General features: G+C 34.7%; 1 protein-coding gene and 1 non-coding gene across 13 annotated transcripts in view; both read left to right on the forward strand.

Moving 5' to 3' along the window:
- The window catches only part of EXOC1 (exocyst complex component 1), a 58,126-nt gene that overhangs the window by 22,662 nt on the left and 20,868 nt on the right, over positions 1-14,596 (forward strand). For 8 of the 12 annotated variants that reach the window (XR_010339020.1, XM_021670354.2, XM_021670344.2 and 5 more), the window contains 3 exons: positions 2,121-2,270; positions 8,312-8,417; positions 13,665-13,709. Coding sequence is in view for 11 of the 12 variants with exons in the window: in XM_021670354.2 (XP_021526029.2) it covers positions 2,121-2,270; positions 8,312-8,417; positions 13,665-13,709 (301 nt within the window). In the remaining variant the exon portion in view is untranslated. The remainder of the gene's footprint in view (positions 1-2,120; positions 2,271-8,311; positions 8,418-13,664; positions 13,710-14,596) is intronic. The other 4 variants (XM_021670350.2, XM_021670352.2, XM_021670356.2 and 1 more) reach the window with 1 other exon arrangement.
- Positions 10,084-10,189, forward strand: LOC135272040 (U6 spliceosomal RNA). Its single transcript, XR_010340146.1, has one exon. It is a non-coding gene; the product is annotated as a U6 spliceosomal RNA (small nuclear RNA).

Here is a 14,596-nt window from a genome sequence, read left to right on the forward strand (position 1 = left end):
TTTCTGTAATAGAATGTTTATATTGACCTTTGGCAACACAGAAATAGATAATAGTCCAATGGTAATACCTGTGTATTTTACTTAATGTTATTAATTTTGTTCATCTTTATTGTTAGCCTTTACAGAAAAGATGTGGTGACCCAGGCATTCTAAATATGTAGAATTGTGCCATTTTTCAACACTTTAGCTCTTAGACCTCATCAATTCTTTTGGAAGATGTGATTGTTTTATTTTCAGGTAGCCACCCAGAAAAGAACATCCATGTAGGTCCACACTCCGTTTTCCAAAACTTTTGGAGTTGTGTGTTTTTAGAATTTTTCAGATTATAAAATATTGCTCTTCTAAAAGAGTAATGCAGTATATGTACTATATATTATATAATCACTCCAAGTACGTGTTTCTGCAACAAAAAATATGAATAGTCACTCTAAAAACTATAAATAGGCCCATGTCAATTCAGGTCTAGTTTTACCATCAAAATTGTTTTCGTGCCAAGCTTATTCTGAGTTTTCAGAGCTTTTCAGATGTCAGAATTATACAAAGTGATTATAGACCTATTAATTAATATGTCTTGTGTATAACATCTGTGGTAGCTGTGAACTTCTGTTGCCTCTGTGTTCTAGTTCTTGTTATTTTGAATGGGTCAGTCTCGTTTTGTGATATTTTCCTGCCATCTCTAGTTTGATTTCCCAAGTTAACCTAAGTAGAGATCAGTAAGATGAATCTGATAAGTATACTGGTTGTTCTCTACCTTTTTTTTTTTTTTTTTTTTTTTTTTTTTGAGACGGAGTTTCGCTCTTGTTACCCAGGCTGGAGTGCAATGGCGCGATCTCGGCTCACCGCAACCTCTGCCTCCTGGGTTCAGGCAATTCTCCTGCCTCAGCCTCCTGAGTAGCTGGGATTACAGGCACGCGCCACCATGCCCAGCTAATTTTTTGTATTAGTAGAGACGGGGTTTCAGTTCTCTACCATTTTATATGTAATTTCTGTATAATGGGTCCTTCCTTTTTTCTTCTTAATTTCCATTTAAATTGGGGATGTATTCTCACATGAAAATTTTCCAACAGACTGATTTGAAAACATTTATGAAGAAGGGACTTGGATAATGATGTGGGATTTTGTACTTGGCATGTCTTATACTTCCGTCTTTCTTTCTCAATTACTAGAGAACTCTTCATTCCTCTAGGCCAGAAATGTTTCTTTCTGAATTCTCTGTATTTTAAAGAAAAGTTTTTAAAATTCATAACCACTAAGTTCTTATTTTGTGTATATAGTAAAGTATATAAATTAGATGAAAAAGTCCCTTTTAACTTAAAAGAATTTAAATTCTTTAAATTCAGGATGCTTATTAAGCTAATGTATATCAACTAGTGTAATCCACATTCATAATTAGCTTTAGGCAACCTTACCAGGAAATTAGTTAACTAGCTCTAAAACTCTAGCAGTCTGTGTCATTTTAATACAGTTTTCACAAAATGCTAACAAATAACTTCTGACCATCTAGGCAAATCAGATTGAATGAAAATTACCTCAAAGAAACCTGTCTTATTTTGCCTTTTGCTTGTTTTTGGGAAATTGTATTTTTAAATTGAATCTGCTCCAAGATGGAAGCAAAACTCAGATGACCAAGGTTCCAATTCCAAGCTCTAAGACTTTATATTCTACATTTTTTATCTGTTGTTTAAATATTATAAACTCTAATGGGAATACCATAAATGTAGACTGTTTTGAATGATTTCTCTGTTTGTGTTTCTTAATTCAGCTATATCAGGAAGTTCATTTGCTTGTTAAATTGTAAAATATTGTAGAAAAGAGACAGCTTCCCTAAAACATTCCGTCTTCACTCCTTTGGAAGACAGAATGAGTAGTTGATTTATCAGAGTGCCATTGCATGTTTATGATTATCTTTTGGTGGTAATGTTTATTTGATATGTACAGGATAATAAAAGTTGAGTAAGTATTTGGTTTTTCTTTTTCTGTGTTCTATTCTTAATGGTTTTTATTTTTCTATGTCTTACTGGTTTTGTTTGGCCACGTTTTGGTCATTGTTTTGACTTTTTATTGTAACAATGTTTCTTTGTACTGTCAATGATATTTATTTACTTATTTACTCACTATAGGGTCATGATCAGAGTTCAACTCTTGCTCAACACTCTGTTGAACTGACTTTACCCAATCATCATCCATTTCATAGAGATTTGCTCCGATATGCCAAGCTGATGGAGTGGCTAAAGAGTACAGATTACGGAAAATATGAAGGACTAACAAAGGTATGGATTTGATGTCATTTACTCACTGAGAATAGAGCATTACCTTTTAAAATCAAGAGATCATGTGTTCAGTTCCCCAAGTTTAAAGTATTATTGTACATTCTTAGCAAAGCAGAAAATGATTCAGTGCTCTTTACCAGTGATAACATTCCTTTTGTTTATTTGGATAAAGAAGACCTAAATTTTAAACTTCAGTATGGAAAAATATTAAGCCGTACTGTAGCCTGAAGCATCAGTCAATTTAGTTAAATGGTATACTAATTTCCCGAGTTTCTTTATGTACAGTATAGAAACAAGGAAGTGTGAACATTGTAAGTGAGGTATTTGCCCTCTATGTATGTATAATCTGTTCTGTTAAGGAAATACAAAGTGCCTCTTTATTAAGCAAGCATTCTACTATTCCAGGAACCTGGGCCCTACCTAATAAGCTTCTACTCTAGTGAGCTTTAAATCTGACTGGGAAGAATCATACATAAAACAATCAGCAAAAAATTAAACATTAAATTGGAAATGAGGTTTTTTTTTTTTTTTTTTTTTGAGACGGAGTTTCACTCTTGTTACCCAGGCTGGAGTGCAGTAGTGCGATCTCGGCTCACCGCAACCTCCGCCTCCTGGGTTCAGGCAATTCTCCTGCCTCAGCCTCCTGAGTAGCTGGGATTACAGGCACGCGCCACCGTGCCCAGCTAATTTTTTTGTATTAGTAGAGACGGGGTTTCACCATGTTGACCAGGATGGTCTCGATCTCTTGACCTCGTGATCCACCCGCCTTGGCCTCCCAAAGTGCTGGGATTACAGACTTGAGCCACCGTGCCCGGCCGGAAATGAGTTTTAAGTGTATGGCAGTATAGGAAAGAAAAATCTCTGTCTTGAGGCCATGGGGGAAACTTCCTGGAAGATTTTGGACTTCCAGTTGAGTTTAAATAATGAGTGCAATTAAACCAGAAATAAGAGAAAGGGCATTCCAAGGATGGGGAGACAGATATGTAGACAAAGGTGAGAAAAATATACCCTTGTCCTAGGATAATGAGGTTAAGTGTGACCGAAGCAGAAATTTCCTATTCTAGAGCAGTGAGAAATTACGTTAAAAAAGATGAGCTATGGGACGTACCAGCATTCCAGCATTCCTCAAGCATAGGAAAAGATTAGATGAGGGAAATTTAGTTAAGAACCTAATGTAATAATGCAGACGAAATGAAGTGTTGAGCCAGGAAGATGGTGTTGGGAATAGAGAGAAAATATAAACCAAAAGAGAGACTCCAATGGCAGAAGGAGCAGGTTGATGCCAAATTTGCTGGGCTCGTAGGTTAGAACAGTAGTATGTTCCACTGGCTAAAATTCTACACTTGGGGAAGAGCAAAGTCATTTATTCATGTATTCAATCAGCAAATGAATTGAGCACCTGTTACATGCTAACACTTGTTGTAAGCACTTGGAGATACAGCATTGAAGGAATCTTGCCATCTCAGAGTACGTATTCTAGAGGAGACAGACAGACAAAAAAGTTAATTATATAGTATGTTAAGAGGTGCTGCTGAGTGCTCTAGAGAAAATAAAGCAGGGAATGCCAGGACTGGGGGAAGGGTGTGGGATAAGGATTTCCAGAGGAGAGCTTTTTAGGCCTGGTGCAAGTGCCCTAAGGCAGAGCGTTCCTGGTGTGCTTGCAGAGCAGGGAGGCCAGTGTGGTAGGAGCACTGTGAGCCAGGGGCAGACCCTGGTGATGGCATGGCGGATCTGGAAGGGATTATGGACAATGTAAGGATTTGTCTTTTACTGTGCATGACATTGCAAGGTAGGGAGGGGAACTGGTGGACTTTGAGCCATGGAATGACATGACCCGACTATGATTTAATAGCCATTGTAGCAGGAAACCATAGGGACGGTACTTTTCTGGCATTTATGCTGTTGATCTTTAGTTTACGAATTAGACATTATGTCCCTTTTTTAAAAAATAGAGCTAAAGAATTCCTACCTATCTACTCAAATACATAAATAGCTAATAGTATTCTAGATAGTCCTGGCTGAAGATCCATTTGATTAAAATTTTGAAATACTCTGAGAAACATCTAAAACCTTTAACTGCTGTATAAGTTATTGTGAACTTGAAGTTTAAAAATAAGAAATCTAAGTAATGCATAAGCTGTGTTAATAATTAATAGTAATTATGTGGACAATATGGCCCTAAAAGATGTTCTAGAATTGGAAAGAATGGTATGTTCCAGGTCTCTGTGGAATGAAAATATTGGAATTGCTAATGTAAAAGCAACTTCTATCCGGTATCTTAGATTCATGCTTCAGAAGAAAGCAGAAGGGTTAGGTAGAGATTTATGAGAAGTGTGATAGTAAGAAGGAGGCAAGTTGTGTATTCCTATCAATGCATTTGTGTCAACATATTTGACAATAGGACATATTTATGTATCCGTTTTCATGCATTTTCTCTTTGAAGTGCCTTTGCCCATTTAAAGTAAAATCTGGCTCTTGCACTTCTAAACTGAGATCATAAGAAAAGGGACATAAACCTTGGTAGAATAAATAATATTTTTAAATTGTAATTTTAAAAATGCTAATCAAAAAAAAGTCTCCTGATGTACTTATATACTTCTTATCTGGCTAGCTACTTTAGGTGAGATTATTTTAGTTCCTCAGAATTAGTGTATTAAGCATATATATATACATACCTCTACTGTTGTCTTATATTTTGTTGTGTCTTGTTTTCATTCAACAGAATTCTGATTTGGAGATATCTTAAGGAAAAAATTTACATTAGTGGAATTCTTTGCCTTTTGAAGTTTTGGGAGGATTAATATTCTGAATAATTAAACATAAATTATATTTCCTTAAGAGTTTTGGGCCAACGAGTGCTTTGTCCCCTAGTGAATATTCAAATAAGTAATCAATAAGCTTTTTGCTTAATTGCGTTCCCAGTAATTATTATTGCCCTATCTTTATATATAATGCAGTATTCATGAATGTAATTTAAAGTGAAGAAACAAGATTATAGCCAACCTAGTAGATTTATGGAATTATTCTCTGCTCAGACTATATTTTTGATTGACAGTATTAATGAGCTTTTTAAATGAAAATGACCTTTTCCCAGGAATGTTGCTTCATCCTGTGATTTGAGCTTTTGACAGATTATGTATTTTTACCTCATAATCTAATTTGGCTGCTGAAGAGTTGTCAGAAACAGGAATTTTACTTAAAAAGGAAGAAGGGAATGGAAGAAAAAAAGAAGGAAACAGGCAAATCTGGCTAAATTTCTTTAGCAAGAAATCATACTTAAATTCAGAAAGCTATTTGCACTTGGTTAGGTTTACACAGCTCACTCTTTTTGGCAGGAACAGGAAAAGCTTGTTCAAAATTCTTTGGAAATAAGAATCACTAGCCACTGCCTCTAGCTGTACTGAGGCTGAATCTAAGCAAAGCCCCAATTTTTGGTATAGGAAAATAGATATAGCTTGGACTGCCCAGATTCCCTCCTCCCAGGACTGCTACCCCTATCTGTGACTCTGGGTCATACATGTAGGGCAGTTAGTAGAGATGGTCCATCGGGGTAGGAAAGGAGCTTTCCTCTCCTAATACCCTCCTGAGATTGGCAGTTTGGCTTGAAAATGACTCACATGTCTTCTCTCCATCTCAGTTTTACATTTGTAGAATTTGTCCTATTGTTGTGAATCCTGTATATGTGAGACAGACCTCAGTTAATTTAGGAAGTTTATTTTGCCAAAGTTAAGGATGCACACCCATGATACAGCCTCATTAGGTCCTGACGACATGTGCCCAAGGTGATTGGGCCATAGCTATACATTTTAAGGAGACATGAGACATCAATCAACATATGTAAGATGAACATTGGCTTGGTCTGGAAAGGCTGAACAACTTGATGCAAAGGTGGGACAACAAAGTACCAAGGGGGCTTCCGGGTCATAGATAGATAAATGACAAATGGTTGCGTTCCTTTGAGTTTCTGATTAGCCTTTCCAAATGAGCCAATCAGGTATGCATTTATCTCAGTGAGCAGAAGGATGACTTTGAATAGAATGGAAGGTAGGTTTGCCAAGGCAGTTCCCAGCTTGACTTTTCCCTTTAGCTTAGTGATTTCGGGGCCGCAAAATTTATTTTCCTTTCACATTGTATAAAGAAAAAGTAAAACATGGAGGTCTCTGGAAGACTCTACAGTGGACCCAGGCTCCACTGCTTGCTACTCAAAAGCCAAACAGTAGGGGCAAGGGTTGATGGGAGGAAAGGCAGATTTAATTAGAGAGCCAGAGAAGCTGAGGCTGGTGGAAGGAAAAAAAAAATCAGAGAGCCACTAGAGAAGATGGCAATCTTGGGTTCTAAAGTATCATCTTAAAATTTAAAACTTACCATAGGGTTTTGTTTTGTTTTGTTTTTTTGTTGTGTGGTGTTTTGAGACAGAGTCTCACTCTGTCACTCAGGTTGGAATGCAGTGACACAATCACAGCTCACTGCAGCCTCAACTTTCTGGGCTCAAGCGGTCCTCCTTCCTCCGCCTCCTGAGTAACTGGGACTACAGGCATGTGCCACCACTCCCAGCTAATTTTGTATTTTTTGTAGACACATGGTTTCACCATGTTGCCCAGGCTGTCATCAGAGTTTTGGGGAGACACTCATAAAGTAAAACCTGCCTGTGGTCTTTCTTATCAGTGAGTTCTGTTGAGTTCAGGGGAAAAGGTATCTAAGTCATTTGCGTCCCACTGAAAAAGTAAGACATCCCAATGAAATAGGAATTTTAATTTATATTTGCTTTTAAAGTTATACAAAGATCATGGGAAAGAATTGCTCATTTGATTAAGTGTTCTTACAGAGATTATATAAAAAATGTATATGGCCTACAAATTGAAAAAGGACAGGATCTATATTATGTTTGGTCCAAATGCTATTTTATAAGGCTACATCTGTGAAATATTTAAGAAAATCAGTGGTAAACTATGAATCAATATGCAAATATTTACATAACATGTACCCTTTGGAGGGTATACCTGATCTTTAAAGTAAGGTAAACATGTTCTAAAAATGGACATATTAATTTGGAATAATATAGGAAGTTGAAGCTTAGATTTTATGATAAACTTAAAGGAATAGCTAGGTACGACTTTTCTGCTATGGATTTATTTAAATTTAGTCAAACTCTGTGTGTGGCATTTAACTTCAAACTTGGAAAAACATACAGTCTCCCACTATTGAGGAACTCTTCCTGAGAGTATATTTTTATGTGATAATAAGTAGAAATGATGAAGAAATGATTTTTGCTTGTCAGAGGACAGGTGTTTTTATTTAAGTGAGAATCAAATCTGTTTTAAGAAAATTAATTATTTAATTTTGGAAACTATAAGATATACTAATTAAATTCTTAGGGGAAATAACCTATTTTGGAGTAATACCCCAAGCTAACAGAGGCTCAGTGAAACTAAATATCCTTAAATGCCATTAACACTATTTATGGTTGGTATAACTGTTTTTAAAGTAGTATGGCATTTCAGAGGAAAGCAATTAAGATTCCCATACTCCTTGACCCTGTAATTCCACCCCTAAAGAATTTTTCCAAAGAAATCGTTCATTAGAAATGAAAAGGTCGTTGTAACATTGTCTATCACTGCAAAACGTGGGAACCTCTTCATTGTCCTTTGTTAGGGGATTGGTTTACTTAATGGTGCTACACCAACACAACTGAATACTGTGCTGCCATTAAAATGTGAGATTGGAGAAATGTGATTGTTCTGATTCAGATATTCTGTATAGTATGATTGCAGTGATATTTAAAATATGTAAAAGGTAATATAGAAAAATGAAAATATAAATATAGCTATGTTTGACTTCATATGTCTGTAAATTGTTAACGTTATGATGCCGATTCAATTGTTTTTTTAAGACAGAAAATAACCTATTTTTATATCCTGTGAAATACATCCAAGTTTTGCACCAGGAAATTTAAAATAAGCATGAAGGACTTGGAGAATTGAAAAATGGAAATTGTTATATGTGTTTTATTAGTAAGAAGTATGTGTTACTTTTATTTTAAGAATTACATGGATTATTTATCCCGACTGTATGAAAGAGAAATCAAAGATTTCTTTGAAGTTGCAAAGATCAAGATGACTGGCACAACTAAAGAAAGCAAGAAGTTTGGTAAGCTTAGGCATGTCAGTTGATTATCTTCCTATTAAAAATGGTTTTATTTATAGCAAATAATTCTAAGATGTCTTAAGCAAGGTGGAGGTAGTAGATCCAGTAGAATGAATGAAAACAGAGGTCTAATACATTGGCTTGATTTATAGCTGTTTCATGGAACAAATAAGTATATCTGTAAATTGTTTTTCCAATTAAAATTCTACAGTATGTGACTATGGCAGCAATTGTGTATTCATGCTATAATCAAATATGTATATTCATAGGAAAAGCAGTTGGTGAGAAAATGAAGTGCAGTTAAGTAGAAAAAGTATTAGACTGAGAGACAGATGTTGGGAGTTGTTTCTGATTCCCTAAAAGACTTTTTGTAACAGTTGGGGGCAAGTCACTAATCTCTTAAGTCATTGCTCTCCACATAGAAATGAAACTGATTCCTAGCTTCTTACTTCTCACTGGCTATTTTGAATCAAAAAGAAAGTTTGAATATTTTATCCCCTGCCAAAGGGCTATAAAACAGTCACCAAACATTCTCATGTTATTTTACCTTATTTTCCTGAAGAGATGTTTTGAAGCATGTTAATTTTTGTTGTTTCTAACTATTTTAAATGGACAAAAACATTATGTGAAAGAATAGCCAGTGACAGTATCAAGTTATGAGGAAGGCGATTTGCCGAGGCCACATTCCGCTCTTGCATGTACCCATCTCTGGAGTTCCTTTTGGATGGAGTTTTGTGCCTATTCAAGTCAAAACCTGGCCTTAAATGGCCACATTGTGTACTCCTCAGTGTGTCTGCATAGCTCCCCTTTAGAATAATGAGTTTAGCATTTGCCTGTTGAAAGGAGCCTATGCCCTAAGCAACTTCAATAATCAAGAAACTGGATTCAAAACTGATTGTACATATTTCCATTCTTTTCTGTGGGACAGAGAAGACTGTCATTAATAGGTAATTATTTCTGTAACTGTTTTTAAAGAAAGAAACACTAATATATTGATCATACCAGTCCAGACATTTGAAATGGTTTGGATTTGTGTGTACATATGCTACACTTTACAGATACTGATAAGAATCTTGGGACAGTACGCTTTTGGAAACAGAAATGCTAACTCATCCTAAAGGTTAATTGTTCTTAAACAGCGATGTGTTTATATCCTTGTTAATGTTTCACTGTGGATATGTTATGCTTTTTTTTTTTCAGTAAACAGCATATTATTAATGCAGTTACATGTTTAATGTTTTCATTAAGTATATTTGTCACCACTTGTTAGTGAACCATTTTATTTTGAGAGAACTCCTTCAGTATATAAGAACTGGAGGTAAAAGAGAAATATTTGTAAAATTGTCTCCTGAGTAGGTCATTAATCCTAGTATCATAATAGTTTATCAAGTCTAAGATTCACATTAAGATAAATGAAATAATAAAAATATAACTTAAATCAAGTATAGTAGTATCTTAATGTTATCATTGCACTAACCTGTAACCTAAATTTTTTTCTTCCTTGAGAAATTCTTAAATTATCTTGTTAAAAACATTTTTAACTAACATAATACAGGTTTAAAAGGTATTTTTGTAGTTTTATAAGTGTTAAAATTACATATCTTCTATTAAATGTATTAAATAGCAAGGATAGGAGAGTAATGTGTGACAATTGATTGCATAGAAAAATGTGCTTACTTTAGCAGCACATATACTAAAATTGAAACAATCCAGAGAAGATGAGCATTGCCCTGTGCACGGATGACACGGTAATTTGTGAAATAGTCTATAAAACAAAAGAAAATTACAGTATCAGTTATTTTGATAGCTATAGGAGAAGAAAAACTAAACAATTCAGAGTATAAAAATAGTTTGGTTCATGTTTGAAAATCTAACTTTTAGCTAGTATTTTAATAATTAATTTAAAGTTAAATGCAAATGACTTGAGAAGTTCTGAATAAGGTATAATGTAAATTTTTTTCAAAGATATCTTTAAGGTGATTCAAATTGTGTTTAAATGAATTTTTAATACTACAGATTGTCCTGGCTTACAATTTTTCGGTTTAGGAGTTTTTGATTTTACAGTGGTTTGAAAGCAGTCTGCAGTCAGTACAAATCATACTTCAAGTACCCATACAGCCATTCTGTTTTTTACTTTCAGTATGATATTCAGTAAATTACATGAAATATTCAATACTATATTATAAAATAGGCTTTGTATTGGATGATTTTGCCCAACTCTAGGCTAATGTGTTTTCACCATCTTTAAGGTAGGCTAGGCCTCTATGCTCAGTAAGTTGGGTCTGTTAAATGTATTTTCTGTTTACAATATTTTCAACTTGTAATGGGTTTATCAAAATGTAACTCCAGCCTGGCACAGTGGCTCACACATATAAACCCAGCATTTTGGGAGGCTGAGCCAGGAGGATGACTTGAGCCCTGGAGTTCCAGACCAGTCTTGGTAATGACAAAACCCCATCTCTACAAAAAAATAAATAATTAGCCAGGCATGGTGGTGTGCCCCTGTGATCCCAGCTACTCAGGAGGCTGAGGTGCATGGATCGCTTGAGTCCGAGAAGTCAAGGCTGCAGTGAGCTGTGATTGTGCTACTACACTCCAGCTTGGACAACAGAACAAGACCCTGTCTCAAAAAAAAAGGCAAGAAATGTAATCCTATCGTAAGTCAAGAAGCATCTGTGATTATAATTAAAATAGAAACCCCAAATTTTGGAAAGGTGACTTTTCAGTGAATCAAAATTAAGTAATTATAAATGAAATTTAAATTAATTTTGCTTTTTCTTTACTTGATGCTCTGAAAATTCTGGGTCACAAATGCTATTAAGAATAGATACTGGTAAGAATAGTCAGAATGAATGTATCTTACAAAAAGAAACTATATAGTCAATACAGTAATAGAGAATCAGGGGAATAGAGAATCGTTTCTTTTTGAACCACTCTTGAATCAAGTCTTTAACATCTACTTAGCTGAAATAATTCAAAAGTATGTTAAAGTATCAAGGAAGTAGCTTTTCTTTGTGATAAGGCCTTTGTGTACATTACTGCCTTTTTTGATTAATAGATTTATTTTGATATTTTCAAAGGCATGGGATTTTTTCTCCCAGGATTATTTCAGTGTATTTTTTTTTCTTTGTAGTCTACAAATTTACTTAATGAAATGACAGGGAAAGGAAATTTAGTAATTATTTTTTAAGTCACCATTTTTACTTTCTACAGTTGAGATATATACATATGACTTCTCATCTGTATGAGATTTTAGTCCCTTAATACATACATTTACATAATTATTGCCCTCCTTCTTATTAAATATTTCAAATCTTTAGCTGAAATTATTCTATTCTTGTTTCTCCACTGAACTAAGAAATCTTGTTGATTCTGAAGTCTTTAATACAATGTTTTATTCAAGAATGGCTGAAAGATTAACTCAGTAGATACTTATTAATTACATATTATCTAATAGCTCACTGTTATAAGTACTGGGAATGCAGCAGTAAACAAAGACCCTACCTTTATGAAGTTTATGTCGTGGTGGGGATTATTTAAAGATATTTAACATTTTACCTGAGTATTATAATTTGCTGATAAGTGACATAGACTGTTTTATGAACCCAGGTTATAATTAATAGTAACTACTAGTAAGTCTGTATTCCTTATTGTCTACTAAAGAAAGAAAATTATCCAGACATGGTAGTCCACATCTATAATCTCAGCTATATGGGAGGCTGAGGTAGGAAGATCACTTGAGCCCAGGAGTTCAGGTCCAGCCTTGGCAACATAATGAGATCCTGTTTCAAAAAAAAGAAAGAGATAAACCATGTAAAAAAAATCAGATTTTGCTCTGACACTGCTGAACATAGCATAGTAACACCTTAAGGCACCAGACAGTACTGTTCAGATTGGCTAGCAGAGCTAGTAGCTCCAGTGTGATCCCTGTTTGCCACATTAATGTCCAGCCTTGTTTTTGCATGTTCCTTTGAGCTTCAGGTAGCCATGGCTGGGAAGATACACCTGTCACTGATGAAGATACACCAGTCACTGATGTGACAAGAGTTTTGCCTTGAAGTTTGTCAGGGATAATGTCAGCTGACACTTTTTTTTTTTTTTTTTGCTGTTTTTAAGATACTTTTAGGTTTTAGTTTTGTTCTTTGATATTCTGTTTCATCCTATGATCTTTCTTCACCTTTCATATCAACTTCTTTTTTTTTTTTTTTTTTTGAAACTAAGTTTCCCTCTTGTTGCCCAGGCTAGAGTGCAGTGGCACTACCTCTCCCCGGTTCTAGCAATTCTCCTGCTTCAGCCTCCCAAGTAGCTGAGACTACAGGTGTGTGCCGCTACGGCTGGCTAACTTTTGTATTTTTAGTAGAGACGGTGTTTCCCTACGTTGCTTAGGCTGATCGCACCTCTGACCTCAGGTGATCCACCTGCCTCAACCTCCCAAAGTGCTGGGATTACAGGCATAAGCCACCGTGTCCGGCTCACATCAACTTCTAATTTGAGTTTGGACTGTTTCACAAAATTAGCCCTAATATTGACCTAATAGATATTATAGAGAGAGAAGTTTTAGATAAAAGAAATGCCTAATGACCCTAAAAAGAGTTCAGATTATTTTATTAAATCTGTTCCCTCAACTTTACCCTTTTATTCATACATCTGATTGTTAGTATCATTATTTTTACTTTTCATTATGGGTACTCACAAAGCCAGTACTAAGTAATTAAGCTTGATAATTAGTTTTAATTTTTTAATGGTTTTAAAGTCCCATTTATAATGTTTTATTACATATGTATAAAATTATTTAGAACAGTGGAGATTCCTTTCATGAGCTTTTGGGGAATACGAGATTGTTGATGTCTAAATCTACAGCTGCATTCTAATAAATTGCCACTTTATTATTTACTTGAATTATGTTTTCTCAAGAAACCAAAACTTGCAGATTTAGTCTTTTAAATTTAAATGTACCAGCTTTATAAACTTAAAGAACATTTTAAGTTGTAGGGTGGTTACACGTAGGTATTTCTACCTGAATATTTGAGTAAAAACAATACATTAAAAGGAAAGTTTTTTCTCTCATAAAATTTCTCAAACAGTAGGTGACCAAGTAAACATGTCTGCACTTCTTGTTACTTGATGCTCATGGTTCTTTGCATGTGTCTTTTAAACTAGAGCTTTAACTTCCTCTTGTGCATGGTTTGTGCAAATTGCAGTTTATTAACTTGTCTTTGTCTTTGATGCTTGCAACCTAATCCATCACAGCTACACTGCCTCGAAAAGAAAGTGCTGTCAAACAGGAAACAGAGAGTGAGTATGCTTAGTGTATTAGTAGGTATTCTCAATGCGTGTTTGTTTAATGTCTAGAAATTAGTTGTCTTGAAAAAAGGTAACACCAAAAAGTTTGATTGCTCTGAATTGCCAGGTATTGGTGAAAGAAAGGCAACATGATAGTGGTAGTATGCTACATCCAAGAAATGTATGATATAGTTAAAACTACTTGACGAGTAGTAGTAGAACTTTGTGTCAGGAATTTATGAAAAGACTTAACCATTATACTTCTGTTTTCAGGCTGTTTAAAAACTATAAAAATTCTTATATAGATCTGGTCAGATTTTACATAATGAAACCAAAGTTTATCTTTAATTATTCCTACTTTGTCTTCATTTGTCCTTTCTGACATAGTACAAGGTAACTGAGAAATACTCAGGAAGGATGTTTTTAGAATATATTAATTATTGTTTATATTTAATTCTGAATAAAAATACCATATTTTCTTCTAAACATCAAATCCTTTCACTCCTTGGTGTATGTGAGCTGTTGCCCAGCTGTATGTTCTCATTTTTCCTCATGGCTATGGTGGATACCTAAATTTTACCTAAACACAGACGTCCCATATTAATATGGTTAGTGCTGTATGTATTACATTTCAGTTGTATTTTAAATATAACAAGTTTTCAGGGTGTTTTTTCTCTTCATTTTATTTAGTTTTTAAAGGACTATAATCAGTTCACTTACTGGAAAAGCAGTATTAAGCCGGATCATATTAAGTTGAATCATATGTAATTGACTTTTTTTGGTGGGCAGAATGATCAAGTGTGGGCAGTGTCATGTGGTTCAACCTAATATATTGATTTACTGTGGAGGTAACATTGAGATGCAGCAATTATCTTCTGAAGCCATGCTAGCTAATATGC

Source organism: Aotus nancymaae, unplaced genomic scaffold (assembly GCF_030222135.1).
Source record: "Aotus nancymaae isolate 86718 unplaced genomic scaffold, 86718_ANA_hifiasm-v0.15.2.pri h1tg000006l, whole genome shotgun sequence".
NCBI classification, from domain to species: Eukaryota; Metazoa; Chordata; class Mammalia; order Primates; family Aotidae; genus Aotus; species Aotus nancymaae.